Raw genomic sequence first — 17,134 nt, 5'->3', positions numbered from 1 at the left:
AAATGTGAAAATTATTCCTAAAACTTCATTTGTTACATGGCTCCCTCGTTTATCCTCAAATGAGGGATCTGCAGGGGCTTTTTCTCACTCACTTTGTAGCATTGATGTTTAGAACGATTCTCTCCCCATAACGATGGGTCTGTGAAGTTAGCTTGACCGCTAACCCGCCGCCTGGCAGGAGAGATAGGTCTGTGCGGTTTGATATCTGCAGACAGCTCTCTCGGGCTCAACGGGTGACCGAGGAATAGAGAGAAACCATCAGACTCAACTCGTCCGACTTGAACCCCCCCTCCCCTCCGCTTTCTCACCTCCCTCTGTGTGTCATTGGCCCTGGCCGAGTCCAAACTCAACCATGCCTGAGCCAATACTCGATACGGACAGGCACTTCAAAGTCTTGGCCTTAGTAGAACAGAAAGAGAGAGACGGGAAGGGAAGCATATTGAACACCCTGCTTTTTTTCTTTATCTTTCTTTTCTTTTGGTTTAAAGACGAAAAGTAGAGACACAAGCATGAGGCAGTTGGAAAACTCTACTTCTTTCCTTCAGTGAATGCGCCAGTCGATCCGTAATTGGAGCCTACGGCGAGGACGTTGCTTGTTTCTGGTTCGATGTGGAAGCGTAGCAGTATTTCTAGCTAGTCTGTCCACATATTCCCTGGAGCTCACAAGGATGTGATGCATGAGGCTTTCTGAGTTTTTTTCGACTGTCTAAGAGAATGCAGGATGGAAAAAAAAAAACTCTGTATATACTGTGATGTAGTATAAATGTTTGAGTATGTGTGTGCGTATGTGCTTTTTCAGGTGTGGATGTGCGGAGGCAGCATGTATGATGTACCTTGTTCGAGGGTGGGCCACATCTACAGGAAGTACGTCCCCTACAAGGTGCCTTCAGGGACCAGCCTGGCAAGAGTGAGTAGAACTTCCACTATCCTTCCAAATGAGAAAGGATTGAGCGTTTCTCAACAGTGGCCCGATTCTGCTAGTTTATAGTGCTCTAGATTCACAATGTTCCTGAGATGCTCTTATTCATATTCTGTACACATGATAGAAGACAATTTGTAGGGAGAGAACCTCACTCTGCTCTAAATAGTGTATAGCAAATGTGACTAATTAGCATATGGACACTTGTATTATATAATATGATTAACGAAAAAGATGATGGATGGATGGATGGATGGATGGATGGATGGATGGATGGATGGATGCGTGGGTGGATGGATGGATGCGTGGATGGATGCGTGGGTGGATGGATGGATGGATGGGTGGGTGGATGGACGGATGGACGGATGGACAGATGGACGGACAGTGTATATATATATACAGTATATTAATATATTAATATATATATATATATTAATCCTCACAGAATCTGAAACGAGTGGCAGAGACATGGATGGATGAGTACACAGAGTACATCTATCAGCGCCGGCCCGAGTACCGCCACCTCTCCACTGGCGACATTACCGCTCAGAAGGAGCTCCGCAAACACCTCAAATGTAAAGACTTCAAATGGTACATGAACACTGTGGCCTGGGACCTGCCCAAATATTACCCACCTGTGGAGCCACCGCCAGCTGCCTGGGGAGAGGTGGGTGAACAATGCCACAATAAAATTGTGAAGATACCAGGGTTGAGCGAAATGCAGAATTTAATCATTGGCTTTTAATCTTTTGATTCATGACTTGAAATTAGCCACACAGTGATGTTGAATTGGAATTTGAACGGGAACGACAGGAAGTGGCATACATTTTAAAGAATTCAACAAAGGTACACAATAGAGACATTTCAATAGTTAAACAAGAACAGAAATAAGCAAGAACACTTTTCCATCTTATAAACTTTCTTCATTAAAAGAATTATAGCAAATGAGAGCATTCTGGGAAATTTCTTGGGGACAATATGATGTTTTTGAAAGAAGTTTGCATTTGATCAAAAATACAGTAAAAACAGAAATATTATTATTACAATTTAAAATCTTTTTAAACATATCTCAAAATGTAATTTATTCCTGTGATGGCAAAGCTGAACTTTCAGCATCATTACTCCAGTCTCCAGTATCACATGATCCTTCAGAAATCATTATAATGCTGATTTGGTGCTCAAAAAACATTTATTATTATTATCAATGTTGGAAACAGTTGTGCTGCTTCATATTTTTTGGAAACTGTGATACTTTTTTTCCGGAATATTTGATGAATAGAAAGTTAAAAAGAACAGCATTAAAAAAAAAAGGTATATATCTTTCTAAAAATGTAAGTCATTACTGTCACTTTTTAATTTAATACAAAATTACAAAAAATGACAAAATTGCTGAATGAAAAGTATTTATTTTCTTTAAAACAAAGTTTTACTGACACCAAACTTTTGAACACTTGCGTATATACTTGATGGATGGATAGATATGATCACATTTATATATAATTCATACCTTAAATTTGATGTATTTTGATAAATGACTGCATTCAAGAAACCTGACATTCATTTAGCTATTGGATATATTAACAGTACACTTTTATTCGAAGTAACTTACAGTTATTACGGGTCCACTTGTGCTCAGTTGTACAATGGAGGTTTCTACCTGAATCTTTCAGTTACCAGTCAGTTTTGACACCCCTTACATCTCTTTGTTTACCCATAAATTGGGCACATAACTATTCCACACTTACTTTATTTGAGTTACACACTAAAGACGGCACGATCGTCAATACATCCTGTGAGACAGAACAGGTATAAGTGTGTGTGTGTGTGTGTGGGTGGGTGTGTGTGTGTGTGTGTGTGTGTGTGTGTGTGTGTGTGCGTGCGTGCGTGCATATGACAGAGAGGTTATGCGGAAATATTATTTGATTTATGAGAAGCACTGCCGGGTGAGATATAACACATTTTTCGCCAAAGACAAGCAGGCGGCCAGTCCTCACCTAAAACTGCGCTGTCTAATATACAGCGACATCACAACATAACTATTGTTTGCATCACTGCATCCTAATCCATAAATAAACAGAAGATGTGTTATACATTTATTACTCAAGCTGATCCAGGCAGACAGGCTATTCGGGTTATTCATTATCATTCGGGTTTGCTGTGCCAGAACAGTGGTTCTTGGGAACATGCATGGAGAGATGGGCCTGTCATTTCTCTCCATCTGTGGGTCTGCCATGTCTGTCATAGTGGGGGGTATTTAATATGCATGGAGTGATTCCCATCTTGTGCATTTTGATGGGCCTTTTTAATCACTGCTGAATGATGTACCTCACAGACATCATGCCTTAATGAATCCCCCCGGGGAACACCATCTCCTCTTTTTTCAGTCCCCTACTGTGATGTGTCAGAAATGGCAAGTAATAATTTACAAATGTAATTAATTTCACTTCCAAATTAATTGGAGGGCTGACGCTTACCGTAAAGCACATCCGTCCATCCGAATCCAACTAAGGTAGTAATAGAAACAGCACTTTGGTTTCAATTGTTTCAGCGGAGCAATGAAAAAAAAAAAGTCCATTAGCAAACAACATCCCTTCCCTTTCACTTATTGGCTTTTTCTGCATTAGCCGCATAAAATTGATGGTAAAAAAAAAAAAAAAAAAAAACCTTGATGGCATGGGCTGTGCGGCATGCAGCCGGGGAACCTGCTCGGGTGAAATTTATGTACGGTAAATATCTTCTTTCCTGAAGCGAAATGATAGTAATTTGACTGTCAACCTGATAGCTTCATACACCCCGCTCTGGCCACCTGTCACCCCGCCTGATGTATTGCACAATAAAAGAGCCTCATTGGGCTTTTGAAGCCACCCCCATGGACCATGACAGAGAGGGAGAGGGGTAGCTAAGGAATTAAACGGGTTCTTGTCGGCATTTTCAGCAAAGGACAGGGGTCAACGTCGGCATGACCTCCAGCTGACAGGGTGGTGAGATGGGTAAGCAGGCTGTCAACCATTTACCACTCGCCCACCTTCACACATATATGCTCAATCTCTCTCCCCCACAGCTGTTTCATTGCCTCTTCAATACACTCAAATACTTTAAATAATGCAATCAGCAGACTTTTCAGCCACTTTTATGCTCACAGCCATTGCTGCCAAAGGCAGTTACGGTATAAATGCAGTTTTCAGGCCCATTTTAGAGTACCCCCTCCCCCCCGTGGATTGAGAGGAAGAAGAGAGGAGAGACCCATGCTGATTTGGTCTGATTCTGCTGTATTTACCTCTAAAGAGCTTGTGATTACATGCACTCTTCTAGTGTAACCTAGAAAAGTGCATTCATTTATTTATTTAGTTTGTGGTGTAAATATTATAAATCAAAGTTGAATCAATTAATTATTTTTTTTCTGCATCGAAAAAAAAAAAAGCTACACCATGAACAGGTAGTAAGTACCGATGATTGAGCCCTTTAGTAGCACTTAAAATGATGCGAGAGGAAATGTTCTTGCGGTTTCTTTCTAATCAGCACAACCTCCTGCTAAATTCCAGAATACTTCAGAAAAGAAATGAAGAGAACAGAGGCTTTAGAAAATCCACAACAAACATGCTTTGAGCTTCTTAAAACATATTGGAACACATTTATAGTTGCTCTGACTTCACAAAAATGTGGTTTGGTAGTAAATTGGCTGCAAATGCAGAAAATTAGATTCTAATGCATGTCTTTGTTACCGTGTTGAACAAGTCAAATAATTCATCCTGAAAACATCACACGATGGCAGGCGCAAGGAAGGTCCAAAAGAGAGCGAGGAGCTGCTAATAGACAAGAAAATGAATTAAACATGTTTTCTTTTTATAACTTCAGGAGGGGAGGGGGGGGGGGATAAGCTTTTAAGAATAAATCGGCAAGGCAGAGCTTGGTGTGACCTTGCTTTTCGCTTTCATTTTGTTCCATTTGTCAAGCTCGTCCTCACTCGATTCTCCAATCCAGCTCATTTGAAAAGAAATCACAGCTCAAATAGGGTGCACCATTTCCTTTCCCATAAATATTACACAGTAAAGTGTTGACCTGAACTGCAATAAAGACCACCGTCTTGAGTTAGGACATTTTTATTCTGATGTCCTCACCCGCCCCGGAAAGCTTGTTGCGTCCATCTGCCGTAGAAACTGTATTGATTGCATTAGTTTTCAGCCTAGGTTTAAAGTCATTTCAACATTTCGAATGAATTTCTGTCTTTCAGACTGTGAGAAGCAGCAAATGCATCTTGTCACCAACAAGAAAAATCTGCTTTAGGTCTTGCATTCACAGAGCAGAACGCATCGAGCAGAACTTCATGTTGATTTTTGCAGCCTACTAACTGATTTCCAATTACTTTCAACAGTGATGGCTTGCCAAGAGCTCAAAAACCCTAAATCCCTCACCTCAATTGTTCAGGACTCATGAGCGTGAGAAAACATATTTGAGGAAACGGGCCTCAACAAACACTCTGTAATGTTTCCTCTGATGGCCTTGGTAAGCAGTGCACAGTTTCGGCAGTGGAAGCTTTTGCTTTGTGCATACTGCACAGCATAATATGTTCCACCACTGTTCATTGTCTTTGTCAGGCCTCCTTTTTGTGCGTGTGTGTGTGTGTGTGTGTGTGTGTGTGTGTGTGTGTGTGTGTGTGTGTGTGTGTGTGTGTGTGTGTGTGTGTGTGTGTGTGTGTGTGTGTGTGTGTGTGTGTGTGTGTGTGTGTGTGTGTGTGTGTGTGTGTGTGTGACCTTGCCCCAAGCCCTAGTCCCCCTATGTCTCCCTAGTGAGGTGAATAAGTGAGCAGAATTGGCCCAGAACTGCTGCCCACTCCTCTGTGTCTGCTCAGGAGGCAGTGGCTCCAGCCGCTCATGCATTATTGAGCTGCACTGTGACAACAGTCGGTACACCTGAATGCCTTAAAGAAAATTAGACAACCTGGACAGCTAATCAAAAAAAGGAAAAAAAAGAGAAAAATGGAAGGACAAGGGGCAGCGGAACTCTCTAGAATTCACTCAATGGGGAAAGTGCACAAGTCTTTGTGAACAGGTGTATTTTGAATGAATCATTATTTAAATTGTCCGATTTAGCACTTGAACAGATTGCAGACCAGGGGTCAAATTATACTTCACCGCACAGTTGGGGAAGAAGTAAAACTTTTGGCTAACATTCTTACCTTCAATTCACACCGTGAGCACCGTAGAGGTCATTAAGCATGATTGTTATGGTCGGGAAATACTGCTTTCCTGTGCTCTCAAGAAACTCGTGTAACTATAAAAAAAAAAAAAAATTTCAACCTGGTCTCATAGGAAATATGTAGGCCTACCTCTGTAGGTATGTACAAAATATGTACAATCTGGTATATATTACTGCAGTTTGTAACAACACCGCAGTTTGTTGAACACCGGAGGCAGCAAAACAGCAAGCACTTTTAATTGTTTTCACACACAATTATGATTACAGGGGCAGATTATGGATTATGGAATTATACAGATTGTGCTCGATTGCTCAGATGGTAAAGAATTGTACTTGTGATGCGGACAGCTCGGGGACGAATCTCGTTAAAGACGAGTCACGATAAAAGAGCTCAAAAACTAGCTAAAATGCCATGTTTACGAGTGCCTTTTTATGTCACATTTGCTTTTGTTAACACTATCGGATAGGTTTAGGGTTTAGTGTTGGTGTACATTACATTAAAATGGAGCATTAAGCTTTTAGCACCACTAACCCGACATTTCAGTTCAGAACTGCAGTGATACGTACAAACTTCAACGTAATAAAACGTTGCCATATTCAAGTTCATCTGTTCCGGAAAAAAATTAACATGCTTTTAGCGCCACTCACTGGACATTTCACTTTGAAACTGTCGCGAAACGTGCACGACGCAACGTAGGCTACTTTGCAAAAATGTTGCCACTGGTTCGGTTTTCTAATGAGACTAGGTTGAAAAATTTGCAGATGCATTTGACATTCTCTATTCATTATTTGGCATCATTTCGATGTTAATATCCACAGAACTATCAAATCTCAACCCAAATTTGTTGACAGAGAATATATTATAAGGTCCATCAGGTCAGTATCTTACATTTGTTGCTTTTTTTTTCATTTTGTCATTTTTTTCCCCAAAAGCATGTCATGGACTTATTACTGGATCATTTTCTGCTATTATTGAAAAATAACTAAAAATGTACTTGAAATTGTATGACAAAATATAAATATTTCTGACACATTTATGTTGAACATTAATGTTTTTGTGGTGGGCTTAAAATGTTGGCAGGGCAAATACCAGCAGAACATGTCCTTATTATTATTGAACTAATTGCTTATTAGAGTATTCCTCTCATGTTCTCATTGCTTCTGTCATTGTTGCTATTTCTTCTTGGTATTGTTCTTTTATGTTTGTTTGTGGTTTATTTTTATTGATAGATGGATTTATGGATTGTGTTATGTATTTTAACCATACAGGTGCTGGTCATAAAATTAGAATATCATCAAAAAGTTTATTTCAGTAATTCCGTTAAAAAAGTGAAACTTGTATATTATATAGACTCATTACATGCAAAGTGAGATATCTCAAGCCTTTATTTGTTATAATTTTGATTATTATGGCTTACAGCTTGTGAAACCCACAAAATCAAAATCTCAGAAAATTAGAATATTACATGAAATCACACAGTAATTACACAGTGATACCATGGTCATTGAACCAGGTTTTGGTTATTTTGGCAGTGTGGGCCGGTGCAAATCCTGCTGGAAAATGAAGGAAGCATGAAGTGCTGTGAAAATGTCCTGGTAGACGGCTGCGTTGACTCTGGATTTAATAAAACACATTGGACCAAAGTCCTCTTTTCTGATGAGAGCAAATTTTGCATCTCATTTGGAAACCAAGGTCCCAGAGTCTGGAGGAAGAATGGAGAGGCACACAATCCAAGATGCTTGAAGTCCAGTGTGAAGTTTCCACAGTCTGTGTTGGTTTGGGGAGCCATGTCATCGGCTGGTGTTGGTCCACTGTGCTGTCCACTCAACGCCGACTACCAGGACATTTCCAGAGCACTTCATGCTTCCTTCAGCAGACAAGCTTTATGGAGATGCTGACTTTATTTTCCAGCAGGATTTGCACCTGCCCACACTGCCAGAAGAACCAAAACCTGGTTCAATGACCATGGTGTCACTGTGTAATTACTGTGTGATTTCATGTAATATTCTAATTTTCTGAGATTTTGATTTTGTGGGTTTCACAAGCTGTAAGCCATAATCATCAAAATTATAACAAATAAAGGCTTGAGATATCTCACTTTGCATGTAATGAGTCTATATAATATACAAGTTTCACACTTTTAACGGAATTACTGAAATAAATCAACTTTTTGATGATATTCTAATTTTATGACCAGCACCTGTAGTTGTTTTAGGTTGACATATAACATTCTGTCCAGGGACTACAGATAAAAAATAGCCTTTGGGGCTAATGCTGGCACATTTACAGGAAGGTTTATTAATGTGCAATGTCCCTGTTAATCAAAAAATAAAATAAAATAAAGTAAAATAAAATACAATAAAATGTTGCCTTAATTGAAATTCATTTTAAGTTGAGTTTTCAAAGTGCTTTGTGCATGTGGAGTTGCTGGCTATGTGGAGTGGAGCTTATGCATATATGTATATATCTATCTTACAACCCTTTTGATCTCAGATGCCTTGTTCTTGTGTCTTGTTATATACACTGACAACCCTGCTGAAAAATCCAGCATTGCTGTTCATAAGGTATGTCTTTCATGCTGGGAACCAGCATGGGATGCTGGTTGCAGGTTTGCTGGACACCAGCATGGGAAGTGGGAATGCTGGTGGACCAGCAACTCCAGTTCAGTTTTGCTTGAGAACAGCATGACTTTGGTCCACCAACTAGAACAGCACTATACCAGCAATAACCAGCCTGGAAAAACATGGAATACATTATGCTAGATTTCCTCAGGGAATGCTAAGGCTAACTTTGTTAAAATCTTTGTGCAACTGATAGGTGTCACTCAACAAATCTATTTCTCTGTCCGCAGATCCGTAATGTGGCATCTGGTTTGTGCATCGATTCTAAACATGGCTCCACTGGCACCGAACTGCGTCTGGACAGTTGTTTAAAAGAGGGTGCAGAGCGAACATGGGCACATGAGCAGGTAAGGCTTCTTTTCAGTACATTTCCCACATTACTCAGTACTGATTAGTATCAGACATGTTGGAATAATGTGAACAGCATTAGATGGATGACCATTTAAGTGTAGTTTCTTAAGTAACTCCCTAAAAAATGAACTGATTCTTTGATTAAATGAAATCATGATATGACGCGTATTCCTTGACAGTCTTTTTTGAGACTGAGAGTATTGCTGTTCCCTGTGGTGGTTAGATTTTCACGTTTGGCTGGAGAGAGGACATCAGGCCTGGAGATCCCCTGCACACCAGAAAATTCTGCTTCGATGCTATAAGTCAGAACAGCCCCATCACCCTGTATGACTGCCATGGTATGAAAGGCAACCAGCACTGGAGCTACAGGAAGGTAATGCAGTAATACAGATACACTCCCAGTCAAAGATTTGAATATAGCTAATGAAATAACACAAAAGTTTGAGGAATTACTGTATGTAGTGACCAAAAGCATATCAAAACTATCTTATGTCAAGTAGCTTCTTCAAAACTTGCCTGTGCCTATTACAGGTTTGTGCTAAGGGGTCAAGGTTTGTCTGAGGTTTCACTCCTACTAGCCACTTTGACGGGTTGAATTTTATATTTGACTGAAACGCTTCCAATACTAATTTTCCACATTATAGATACACGATACCAGCTGCGCTTTATTGCTCTCTCGTGATCTCTCAGACAGCGAGTTGACACACAAATCCGCCTTCAATCACTCCTTTCATTTGCTCCAGAAGAGTATCGCTGTTACAGAGCATGAATTTCGGCGTGGGATTGCGCATATTGCCCATAATTTTACTCATTCCGCAGATTTTGTGCTCACACCCAAAGTGCGTGCACATAAAGCTGCCTCTCAGTGCTAAATGTAGGTTTGGCTTTTTTGCTACTTATTGCACTTAAACTGTCACATAAAATAAAATACAAACAAAATAATGTAAAAATGAAAGGCCTTTGCGAGTATTCAACTAAACACAGTCAGTTATGTTTTAAGTGAATGTAAACAGTTGAGAAAAAATATATACATTATGTTCTAAGAAAAAGTAATGTAAGAAAAAATATTTGGCTATAAAACTATTTAAATATAACACAGACAACTGACGGAATACGCTATTGAGATAAAAATCCATTACAGTCAGCATGAGTAATGTTTTACACCCAGGTGTTACGTTTTCATATCTCTTCATACATTTTCATACCATCTCTAAGGAAAAGCTGCACCTGTCTTCCCCCATATTCCCTCTTCACATCTTCTTTAAGAGGTCAATAAAGTATATCTACAGCAACAGAGCAGCGGTGGGACCGAACATACACCTTGTTACAGAAGCCCCTGTGGACTAATACCTATCGCTCTGGGCCCATCACGAACGACAGAGCCTAATACAGAGCACAGTTTTTCTAGCCCTCTAGCGAGGTCCTATGAGCCTAAACTGAGATATTCCGTCTCGCACAAGGGCTTTAAGGTGTCAAGCAAAGAAATCACTGTCATTGCAGGATAGGTCAATGACGGCACTATATAGAGGGGAAATATACAGTTGAAAGGAAAAGGTGGTACCTGGAAGTGGAGCTGCCTGAGGCGCAGAGAACAGTAAATCAACCCAGGGGAGAGCAGCACAGAACTGGAGCCGAAAGCCCGAAGGCATGTCCCTCCTCTGCTCAGCCTGATCACTCCCTTAGGGACACATCCTCTATTTTTTCACTGGCTCTGTTTGGCATACTCAGTAGTTTCTAGCGCAAAAATATACATGCCCTGTGTGCTGTGGAGAACACTTCCAAGTGGAGACTTTCTTTGTTGTCTTCCACTTTTTGATAGGAGACTGATGATGAATCCCCCATTCTTTCACTTTTCTTTACCTTTCACCTTCCTCATTTTCTTTCTACACACTCAGAAAAAAAGGTACAAAAGCCGTCACTGGGGCGGTACCCTTTCAAAAGGTATTAATTTGTACCTAAACAGTGCATATTAGTAACTCAAAGGTACATAATGGTACCAAAATTTTACATATTAGTACCTAAATGGTACATATTATGGTGCTTTTCCAATGCATGGTACGGCTCGGCTCAGCTCGGCTCGCTTTGGCTCGGTTTACTTTTCCACTGCAGTTTAGTACCGCTTCAAAGTGGGTGCATGGGATTATAGACTGATCGTCACCCCATCCTCTCGCTGGATCCGCTCCGTCTACGTCTAGAACGTCTACTACCTCTACTGACCAGTCACAACGATTCAGCCATTTCTTTTTTCAAGTTTTTTATTTTTTCAAGCAAGTCGTTTAAAAAATGTGCGAAGAAATAACACTGCAGTGGCTGTTGCTGACTATTTAAATCTAGCGGGTTTGGTGTCTCGTGGTGCAAATCCAGTGACGCTGGTAGTGATGATTCTCTCTGACCAATCAGTGGTCTGTAGTGTTTTCACGTCACGTTTAGTATCGGTACGGCATGCTTGGAACCTCAACAGAGGTGGTACCACTTAAAGCGAGGCAAAGCGAGTCGTACCGAGCCATACCATGCAATGGAAAAGCGCCAAAGCGAGCCTTACCGAGCCATACCGATCTGTATGATGCAGTGGAAAAGCCTATTTAACCTTTTTAAAAGGGTACCGTCCCAGTGACAGCTTTTGTACCATTTTTACTGAGAGTGTACCTATCGTTATGCAGTGGTGTTTTTAAATCATGAGGCAAAGTCATCGCTGTTTTTAATGCTTAATTTTAATCCAATGTAAATTAATGTTCCAGTTAAACTTAATGTTGACACATTTCCAGGTTAAATAAACATTAGGGCCTGTTTACATAGAACGTGTTTTTTTCCATTCCACTGCGCTACTATTCCATTGTTTTTCAAAGTCATTTCAAGTTTGGTTTTGACATGACAAAAAAAATCGGTGATAACTACATGGGTGAGTTTTTTACTTACTTTTTGATTAGTCTTTACATTAACACCAATATAATTATTCATTCAGAGTCAGACCGATGTGCAGATGTGGAATGCACACAAAAGTTATTGCTTGAAGAAAGTGATAGGCCAATCGGAATTTATCGCTTGAACAACATAATAGGCCAATCAAAATGTGATGGAGTGACGTTTCTCCATTTATTCTCAATTACCCCCCACCAAACCCATTGCGCGCTCTAGGGGGTCTGTTAAAACTCAATGGGATCAGTGGAGGGAAGAGAGACGCTGCCTCACGCTGTAACTTTAACCCTCTGGGCTTCTTCGCCCGAAAACGGGCGAAAACTTGAACGTTTCGAATTGTTAAATTTTTTTGCTTCATCGGATGGGGGTGAAACTTGGTGACTTTTGTTTTATTACCTTAATGAACACACAAAAAAATCAAGGAGATGATTCTGATATGTTAAAGGGTCGTAAAAAAAAAAAGTCACACTTAGCTTCCTCCCGCCCGAAAACGGGCGACATAGGAAATGAATGGGAAATACGAAAAAATAGGAAAACTCAGAGAAACTTTTGGTGGTACAAGCTACAGATCAGCCACTGTGCTGAAAAAAAGTGTACAGCAATGAAGGGGTGACACTCTAGAACATCAAGAGTGCAAATAAGACACCCTCCCCCCACACACAAACACACACACACACAGAGAAATGAACTGGTAAGACTGAAACAGCCAATTTTGCCCCAAACTATATAAAAATTATATAATCATAATAACTCCAAAACTATAGCAAGGAGAGTCAAAAGGTAGGTATCGTTTGAAATAACTCTTTTTAAATTTTTTGAAAATATAAATTACATTACATTTGGACATTGTCCTGCCAAGAAACAGAGGATAAAAGACAATATATATATATATAATTTTTATTATGATTTTGCATATCTTTCTTATTTGTCATGGAATAACTCAGGAAGGAAATAAGGTAGGAGGAAAATTCTTTTTTAGTGAAGTCCCCCTACATGTTAGCTGCATCTGGATAAAAAAATAATAATTTTTGGATAAAGGAATCAAAAGTTACAGCATTTGGAAAAGAGATAGCCTTTTTGTACAGTCTTTGACACCCCCTCATGGGCAATTTTTTCTCCATGAAGAATATCTTGTCATAAAAGCAATAGATTATGTTAATTTTGGGCTCATTTTAATTGTAATAATATGCTGTAAAAAATGAAGTGCCATTTTCAATTATCTGAGAATGTTTCATGAGCTGTATGATGTTTTTGACACATTGCAGTACATTATTTTATAGATTATGAAAAAAAGGAAATTCTATTTATCAGCAAATAACTCAGCAATACTTAAGAGTTTTTCAAAGTGGATACATTCACTGTAAAGTGCAGACTCTAAGCTTTCAAATGACATCAACTTTGTGTTAATGAAGGCAAGATTTTTAAAAAATATGGTAAAGAATATTTTTGCAGCTAGGTGGCGCCTGCTGGCGGTACACTCGGTTTTAGAGGGATTACTCAGCACTCGTTAGGAGTTAATAAATGTAATTATATGCATTAAAAAGCTGAGATCCTAAGCTTTAAAATGATATATAATTTGTGTTGTTCCATTCAGTGGTTGCTTAGTAATAAAAAAAAATCTTTCCGAATGGGAATAAATCAAATAAATAAATAAAAAAGCTATAGGCCGCCTATAGACGGTTATAGGACATGACACAAATTAATACATTTTGAAGCCACTAGATGGCGCTCTTCTCAGTTGAATTTTTTTTTTTTTTTAGTCCTGCACTCTATTTTGATGTGAAATGTTGCATTTATTGAAAAATAAAATAAAATAAAATAAATAAAATAAAAATACATATATTAATTCTAATGGAAAAAATAGCTCATAAAAATTATATAATTAATGCAAAGTATCATAAAAAATTCTAAAAATTCTAAATAATAATCAGAAAACATTATAGAACAAAAATATATTTGATTGGTTATCCTGGGAAAAAGTAAAGTAAAATTTTAAGGCTTCGCCCGTTTTCTCGGGAGGAAGCTAAGTGTGACTATTATACGACTGTTGTCGCTGTGTCACTTAAAAAAAAAAGTGATTTATACATAGTTTTAATGGCATAATTATTTCATAATATTTGCATTGATTTATTTATGTACAGTGGATATTATCTGAGGAGACACTGCCTCCCTTTGCATCCTCTGAGAAAACGCCCCTGCAACCTACCGCCCTTCCTGTACATCATTTCTCAATGTCAAAAAAGCCAAGAAATAAAGTCCGCTTTTCTGATTAGTGCATTCCATGTTTGGTTCTTCAGTTCCACTCCTGTAATCCGACTGAAGGCTAGAGGGAGATTGCAGGATTAGACCTCTGCCGCAGTCACAGTCACTGTTTCTTGTTTATTTATTTTTATTTCACCCTCCTTCTCTCTTTTTCTCCTTCCCATCTTCTTCTTGCTCCAGGACAAATCTTTGTACCACCTGGTGAGCAGCGGTTGCATAGACTGTAGCCCGGGTGATAAGCGGATTTTCATGAACAAGTGCGACCCCGAGTCTGAAACACAACAGTGGATCTTCCAGAAAGTCAACGCCACCGTTCTGGACAAATTCAACAGCGCCTCTAGCTCATAGGACCTGGGGTTGTGGTCAAGCCAATCAGCTGGCTTCCACACATTCACACACCTCCCACAATCCAAAATGTGGGCCTGGATGTTCTTACTGTCTGGCTCTGGGTCCCTCTCAAGGTTCTGCAGCAGTCTGAATGAGGGGACTAGAAACAACGAGAGACATGAGGCTGGTGGAAACGCATCCACAATGAGCACCTTGCTGGTCGAGGAGAATACGGACAGCCCGACTCTCTCGTAGGGGTCTAACTTGGGCCCTCAGTTTCTTCATATACATTGAAAAACAGAGCAGCTTTAGGACTTTGGAAGTGGAGTCCAATGAAAGAATGTTCTGTATCAGTCCTTGAAGATTGCATGGTGGATTTGTACAAAACCAGAAACTGGAAAGAGTTTTTTTTTTTTTTTTTTTTTTTTTTTTTTTGTATTGCTATTTATTTTTTTCTGGGATCGTTTCAAATGCATATTTATTTGTATTTATTTGGTGCCTTTCCAGAATTAATTTAAGTGTATTGACTCTGTTTTATCATCTCTTGTACATGTAGAGTCAAACTTGGGTTGAGGCAGTGAGCTAATTCATTGAAATATTTGACTTTTTCAATGGAATCTATCTTGTTACAGAGTTTCTCGTCTATAAATAAATCAGAAAATGAGTGGATGTTTGTTGCCTTGCCTGTGTGTTATTGCCATGCTGATGGATGATATCATGCTTACTGTCTTATCTCAAAAGTGATGGTTTGTCTCCCTCTGGTGTTGAGCCATCAGCAGAAGATATGTATATACAGTATATACAGGTGCTGGTCATATAATTAGAATATCATCAAAAAGTTGATTTATTTCAGTAATTCCGTTAAAAAAGTGAAACTTGTATATTATATAGACTCATTACATGCAAAGTGAGATATTTCAAGCCTTTATTTGTTATAATTTTGATGATTATGGCTTACAGCTTATGAAACCCACGAAATCAAAATCCCAGAAAATTAGAATATTACATGAAATCACACAGTAATTACACAGTGATACCATGGTCATTGAACCAGGTTTTGGTTATTTTGGCAGTGTGGGCCGGTGCAAATCCTGCTGGAAAATGAAGGAAGCATGAAGTGCTCTGGAAATGTCCTGGTAGACGGCTGCGTTGACTCTGGATTTAATAAAGCACAGTGGACCAAAGTCCTCTTTTCTGATGAGAGCAAATTTTGCATCTCATTTGGAAACCAAGGTCCCAGAGTCTGGAGGAAGAATGGAGAGGCACACAGTCCAAGATGCTTGAAGTCCAGTGTGAAGTTTCCACAGTCTGTGTTGGTTTGGGGAGCCATGTCATCGGCTGGTGTTGGTCCACTGTGCTGTCCACTCAACGCAGCCGTCTACCAGGACATTTCCAGAGCACTTCATGCTTCCTTCATTTTCCAGCAGGATTTGCACCGGCCCACACTGCCAAAATAACCAAAACCTGGTTCAATGACCATGGTATACTGTGTAATTACTGTGTGATTTCATGTAATATTCTAATTTTCTGAGATTTTGATGTTGTGGTTTTCACAAGCTGTAAGCCATAATCATCAAAATTATAACAAATAAAGGCTTGAGATATCTCACTTTGCATGTAATGAGTCTATATAATATACAAGTTTCACTTTTTTAATGGAATTACTGAAATAAATCAACTTTTTGATGATATTCTAATTATATGACCAGCACCTGTATATATGTATATAGATAGATAGATAGATAGATAGATAGATAGATAGATAGATAGATAGATAGATAGATAGATAGATAGATAGATAGATAGATAGATTTTTTTTTATGTTAGCTATCACTATTACTTTATAATATATTATTTGACCTTTAAAGGGGTCATGACATGAGAAAACAAATTTGCCTTGATCTTTTGACATATAAGAGGTCTTTGAACCGTTGAAACATCCTGCAAGTTTCATAGCTTAAAACATCCCCCTCAGTATAAAAAAAACAGCTTGTTTTGATATTGTGGGATCTGTGACATCATACGGGAAAATACATTTGCATATGCCTGACTCAAGAGCAAAACATCAACGAATAGTCATTCAACATCACACCATAGGCCCTGCCTACTGCTGTTCAGTCGCTTAATGGCTGACATTTGCCTACACTGGATGTGAGCGTCGCGCAGGACCGGACCAGGCTGTTGGTGTCCTAGGCGAGATTTTTAGATAGCCTCTTACCTGTCTTCCCTATTTTAGAGCATAATTGGAAAATTACATGAACTTAAATTATTGCAAATCATGAATGCTTTAGACTACAGTCATAGGCATAGTTTTTGTTTTTTAAAGAGGACACTTAGAATTTTTTGGGTCAAATAAAAGCAAGTAGCAATATAAATGAAAAAAAAAAAGATTACATTTATTTTAAAGAAAAGACACTGCTCTTTACTTGCAGTTTAAAACAAGCAAAAACGGCCCACTGTATTAGTGTTGCCAGAAAGGAGTGCTTGAAAAATCTTGAAGACTTTCATTCAGTGGCCTTGACATCAATACTTGCTAAATGT

General features: G+C 39.1%; 1 protein-coding gene across 1 annotated transcript in view; it reads left to right on the top strand.

The window, feature by feature from the left end:
* Positions 1-15,256, top strand: part of galntl6 (polypeptide N-acetylgalactosaminyltransferase like 6) — a 253,983-nt gene extending 238,727 nt beyond the window's left edge. The window contains exons 9-13 of the mRNA XM_079850971.1: positions 800-907; positions 1,365-1,586; positions 8,968-9,084; positions 9,312-9,461; positions 14,447-15,256. Of these exons, the coding sequence (XP_079707097.1) occupies positions 800-907; positions 1,365-1,586; positions 8,968-9,084; positions 9,312-9,461; positions 14,447-14,614 (765 nt within the window). The 3' untranslated portion in view covers positions 14,615-15,256. The remainder of the gene's footprint in view (positions 1-799; positions 908-1,364; positions 1,587-8,967; positions 9,085-9,311; positions 9,462-14,446) is intronic.
* The last annotated feature ends 1,878 nt before the right edge of the window (positions 15,257-17,134 follow it).

This window comes from Squalius cephalus (genome assembly GCF_949319135.1).
Source record: "Squalius cephalus genome assembly, chromosome: 2".
NCBI lineage: Eukaryota > Metazoa > Chordata > Actinopteri > Cypriniformes > Leuciscidae > Squalius > Squalius cephalus.
Note: the sequence above shows the minus strand (reverse complement) of the source record. Positions and strands in the feature narration are given on the sequence as shown.